General features: G+C 42.0%; 1 protein-coding gene across 2 annotated transcripts; it reads left to right on the forward strand.

Annotated features, from left to right (window-relative positions):
• The first annotated feature begins 270 nt into the window (after nucleotides 1-270).
• On the forward strand, nucleotides 271-3,863 carry dr1 (down-regulator of transcription 1). Of its 2 annotated transcripts, XM_010796940.1 has the most exons (4): nucleotides 271-385; nucleotides 1,129-1,299; nucleotides 1,430-1,593; nucleotides 2,641-3,863. In XM_010796940.1, the coding sequence occupies exons 2-4, from the start codon at nucleotides 1,140-1,142 to the stop codon at nucleotides 2,785-2,787; spliced, it is 471 nt and encodes a 156-aa protein (XP_010795242.1). In that variant the 5' UTR covers nucleotides 271-385; nucleotides 1,129-1,139; the 3' UTR covers nucleotides 2,788-3,863. The 2 variants fall into 2 exon arrangements, with proteins under 2 accessions (XP_010795242.1, XP_010795241.1); XM_010796939.1 differs by lacking the exon at nucleotides 271-385 and having other exon boundaries at nucleotides 392-1,299.
• Nucleotides 3,864-5,708: the final 1,845 nt, after the last annotated feature.

Here is a 5,708-nt window from a genome sequence, read left to right on the forward strand (position 1 = left end):
CAGGATTCGCACTAATAATAATAATAATAATAATAATAAAGGGAAGAATAAAGATTTGAAGTACTATAGTGGAATGCTGTAAACAGCATTCGCACTAATGAAGCAAACAAGCTGATCTTCAAATTCCTCAAAAGCACTGGTCTGAGGACAAGGATTTAGTATGAACATTTAATAACTCAACAGTAGGTGGCGGTATATGCTCCAAGTGGAAGCGATTCGCCATTAAAGAGAAGAAGAAAAAGAAGAAGAAGAAAAAGAAGAATAAGAAAAAGAAGAAGAAAAAGAAGGAAAAAAAAGAAAAAGAAGAAGAAGAACAAGAACATCTCCCTGCACAAACCCTTGTTCCACACTCCCGTCAGGCGGTGGCAGTCTTGCCTCTGGGATGGTTTGTCAGACGTTAATAATTAATCATGAAGAAGATATAGTATCCGGCATTAACGTTGTATCCGGTTAAAAAGCTAACGTTACCCAGCATACAAAATGTTCAATTAACTGCTGAAAGCTTTACGATTGCTTGACATGTTTGACCCACTAGATCGATGCATAGAACAGTAGCCTGCAGTGTTATGGCCACTTTATTTTAGTAGTTGTCTCTACCCAGTCAACTATTTAGTTAGACCTGGCCGGGGCGGTTCATTGTTAGCCTAGCATTAGCCATGCTCTCAGACTCCGCTTTCGCTTGTCTTCTGGGTTGCGGCTTTCTTGCGACAGGGACCACAGCTACTAGCTAGCTAGACTAGCTAGCCATTTTCTCCCCCAGTATTAACGTTTTATGCGTTCTTTTATATTTGTTTCAACGTTTCTCGGACCTTTAATTATCTGTCACATTCCGTTTAACAGCTGTGCAGAAACTGCACGCCGTTAAATTCGCTCTTTAGCTTAGTTAGCAAGATAGCCAACCGGCTAACTTTGAGGAAACGATTTATTTTCTTGATGACATTTCAATTCATGTTGACGTTGCCTTGACAAGGCCACTACACTCCAGAAACTCAAGGAAACCTGCATTTGACTGCTAGCGTTTTTACTTTTCAGTCAAGAGGTTTCATTTCGCTGGTTTGTGTTTTTTTCCGCCTGCCACGATGGCTTCTTCCTCTGGAAACGACGACGACCTCACCATCCCCAGAGCAGCTATCAACAAGATGATCAAGGAAGTTCTCCCTAACGTCCGAGTGGCTAACGACGCCAGGGAGCTGGTGGTTAACTGCTGCACCGAGTTCATACACCTCATATCCTCAGAAGCCAATGAAATATGCAACAAGTCCGACAAGAAGACCATCTCTCCTGAGCATGTCATCAATGGTGAGTCCTGCTCTGTCTCTGCACATCAACATCTGTCTACTCTATTGATGGACACAAGAGGGTGTGCGTCTGTCTTGCATTTTAAACCACAGAGTAATCATTTCGCTTTCGTCTCGTTTTCACACCACAGCCCTAGAGAGCCTTGGTTTCGCATCATACATCACGGAGGTGAAGGACGTCCTGCAGGAGTGTAAAACTGTGGCTCTGAAGAGGAGGAAGGCCAGCTCTCGACTGGAGAACCTGGGGATCCCGGAGGAAGAGCTGCTCAGACAACAGCAGGAACTGTTTGCCAAGGTAGGATTCAAAATCCATGCTGTGGATCTCCACTTTATTGTGCATGGTCCAATGTAGATCTGGGGTAGGAAATAAGTGTATGGTTTAATGCAATATGTTATCAATGTTCAATATGTTTCAATGCCTGCAGTAACATTGATAACATGTGGTATATTGTAAGATTACTATCTTAGTGTGTAAGTCAAGAGGAAATGCATAAGACAGTATGTGATAAAAGCCAAACATATAGAGGTGTGGTCATATGCTGTCTTTACATAATTGAGACACTTATCTATATTTTCAACTGAACATGTTGAAGTATTATGGTATATATGTGCAGTCGCTCTTTTAGTGGCATATAGAAGTCCAGTCTTTAGGTGAGGTTCACCTTTCACAAGAAATGTAACAACATGTTAGGGTGATGTAAAGACATTTTTTTGTTTTTATATCTCCTGCGAGAAACGCTTAGCGAGACAAGGCCTGATGCTAAGGTTTGCATATTGTCATCAGCAAAGCTACTTTCTGTGCAACCCGTCCCCTCGCACAGCTGGTTGCTCTCTAATAAAATGGGAGAATATACACAATTCTACTTTGTGTATAATATAGGACTGCACCAGCTTTTATTGAGGTATGAAGCTTTTGAATGACTGCCATCACTGTCAAATCTAATAAAAACAATTCAACCAAAACATTTATTTTAATGAAGTGGTTTTGTCTGATTATTAAATGAGTAAGGACAGAAGTCACCCTAAAAACAACATTAATTAAATATAACAAGTGATTGCAAACAATAAAAAGGTGCAACATAAAGCTATACAAATAGTTTTTTGAAAAGCCTCACACCAACAAATACTGAAGGAAACAGAATATTTGGTTACATAAAATGTTGATAATGATTACATTACATTTATTTTTTAATACATTTATTTTTGGGATTTAACAAGTTATTGTAATGTTTGGATCATACGCGTCCTAAACTATTTAGTTAATAATATCCCCATTGTGATTCTTTGTTATCCCCTAATCACTCAGCAGTGTCCTCTTGTCTCATGCCTCTGTGCTCCTCAGGCGCGGCAGCAGCAGGCGGAGCTCGCCCAGCAGGAGTGGCTCCAGATGCAGCAGGCGGCTCAGCAGGCGCAGATGGCGGCTGCATCCGCCAGCGCCGCCCAGCAGGCCGGGTCATCTCAGGATGAAGACGATGAGGAAGACATGTGAACCCAGGACGCCGGTTTACACATCTGAACTCCTTCCTGGGACAGCGGCGGCACCCTAATCCCCCCCCCCCAGTGCTCTCGTCGGCAGAGACGTGAGGCGGTTCAGTCGCCGCTGTACACCAATGCAACATGGATAATGCGCATTGGAATGAACACTGAATAGAAAAATGAAGGGGGATTCCAAGATTGCCACACATTCAGTCAGACACCATGATGATTTGGACTGAGAGGCTGTGAATGAAGTGTTAAATCAGTCTCATCTTCCCTACTTTTTCCCTTCTTCTGTTTAATTATTTCTGGATATTATGTTGTGCGTTGTAGATTTCTGGATGTGTTGTGGAAACAGAAGGCAGACATTGCCTGGGATATGTCAGTGATTTTTGGTGATAATGCAGAAAAGTGTTTCTCTCCTTCAGGTACTGCACCAGATAGCTTGATTATGTTATCAGTTGTACTTCACTTTTGGTGGTGTAGGAGAACTGCTTTTGAATGGTTTCAGAGCAGATAGGTTTCTCCTATCATGTGGTTTGATGGTCACTTGGCAGAAAGTGTTTTCTTTACCCCCTTGTTGATACATTGGTTCAAAAGAGGTTCATTTGAGTGGTTGTGAATATAGGATTTCTTTTTGTTAAATAGAGAAATGAAATTGTCATGGGTTAATTTTTAGGCCATTAAGATAACTTTACGTTGCTTTACTTTCTACCTTGAACCACCCACAGTATTGCTACATAGCTACACCTTTCAGAAACGGTATATTTTTGTCTCATAGAACCAAAGATAAACTAACAGCCGGAGGTAGTGTTTTTTAAAGGTGTAGGTGCTACTGTGATTCTCCCTGCTGGCTCCAGGTCAGTATAAACAATGTTAAGGATTATTAACATATGACTCTGTAAGATGCTTTGATATCCAGGCTGAATTTGTTATTTCCCCTCTCCGGGTCCAGTATGAAACATTTGCATTGTGACTGTGGTCAATCCTCAGTGTAAAGACAAGTGACGTTGATGTGATACACATTCACTCACCTATGCTACAAAGTTGTATTCTTTAAGCAATAAAGGAATCACGTTTTATAGACAATTGTTTTGTGCTCTAATCATACGAAACCTTATCAAACCTCCCCCTCCCCTCTCTGCTCTCACTCTGGCTCCACAGAGGATCAGTGTGTGTGAGCAGGTAGACGAGCAGCAGAGCAGCTCTTAGCCTTCAGGGACGGCAGGCACGCGCTTCACTTCACCAAATACTCTTTCAAATGTCAGGAGCAGTAATAGAGAACATGAGCACTAAGAAATTGTTTTTCTTGGGATTTTTTATTCTTGGTTTCCAAGTTCTTTCCATCATGGTTGGGGCATTAATTGGTAAGTGAGATGTATTGCTTGTTTATTTAAATGTTGTAAGAAGAAATTGTACAGAAATCATGTTTAAAATACAATTCTTGTTTCGTTTTGTTGACAAATTAGTCAACGGTTGTACAATTGAGGGAATTCAGGATATCGCACTTTAATTCATAAAATTGTGGGATTCAAAATGGGAATAAAAATAATAGCTATCACAACTGTGATATTTCCACGGTTAAATTCTGACATTATTTTATTTTGTATCACAAGTTTTCTAAAATGTTACGTTTAAACACTTTTGGTGAATTTACAGTACATAGAAGAAAGTTACAGACAAAGCTAATTGACAAAATGAGTACAATAAACACCAAATGTCCTTAAGTCTCTGACATATTATTCCACTTTACCATAGCTCCCAGTCCCACCAGTGCCATTCGCTACTTGGCCACTAAATGTATAAATCGCCATAGGGTGCATGGCTGGCTCATGCCGTGGGGATCAAACCGTTGCCAGCAGGTCAATAGTTTCGACGAGCCTCTGGCAAAAACACTGGATGCCAACGACATCGTTTTCGCTGTGCACATACCCCTCCCCAACACCCAGATGAGCCCCTGGTTCCACTTCATGCTGGCTGTTCTGCAGTTTGACATAGAATTAAAAATGATCAATCAGATTGTTAAGTTATCAGAAATGACAATAGTACAGATCCACGCCATCATATCCTGTGGTGAATGAAGTCGTCTCCCTGTCTGCCTAGAAGAGGACGTCATCATCACTATTGATGCCGGCCTGGCACACAGGGATGATCTGAAATCTGAGTGGACCACAGCGCGTCACTCATGCCCCTTTCACACCAACGCGTTTTCAGCTCCGGCTCGGAGCTGGAGCCTGAAAAGTACAGTTTTTTCCTGTTCACACCGCAGCGGCGCCGCCTCTTAGTTCCGGAATCCGGTTCACTTCCAGCTCCAAAAAATTGTCGGTCTAGAGCACATGTGTCAAACTCAAGGCCCGCGGGCCGAATCCGGCCCGTCTACAATTTTGATCAGGCCCGCATATCAATTTATATCATCAATACAATGTGGCCCGCTTAAATGTATGATACTGTTCTGGCGGCACGAAGAGCCTACGCCGTAAGCTACGCAAATTACGTTGTTGGTACCTGATTGGCACAGGCAGAATGCTCTCAATTCCTATGGCCAATTGCGGAGCCTACGTAGCAGCCAACACAGAAGCATTAACGGTCTGCTAGCCCGCACCTGTTAGCTAGTAACACAGAGAATGTCAAAAAAAAGGAAGATTGATGTTGAAGGGAGGCTATTTCAAGAGACGTGGGAGATAGAATACTTCTTTACTGAGTATAAAGAGAGGCCTGTGTGTCTTATTTGCAATGAGACAAAAGCCGTGTTCAAAGAATATAATTTGCGTCGTCATTTTGAGATGGCCCACCAGCAGCAATATGCCACCATGGACAGGGAACAGAGGCTTCAGAAAGTCACGGAGCTCAAAAAAGGCAGGCAACAACAGCAAAATATGTTTCATAGGGCCAAATCTTTAACAGATGGAGCTGTAAAGGCAAGTTTCATCATAG

This window comes from Notothenia coriiceps, unplaced genomic scaffold (assembly GCF_000735185.1).
Source record: "Notothenia coriiceps isolate Sejong01 unplaced genomic scaffold, NC01 NC01_scaffold00037356, whole genome shotgun sequence".
In the NCBI taxonomy this organism is placed as follows: Eukaryota; Metazoa; Chordata; class Actinopteri; order Perciformes; family Nototheniidae; genus Notothenia; species Notothenia coriiceps.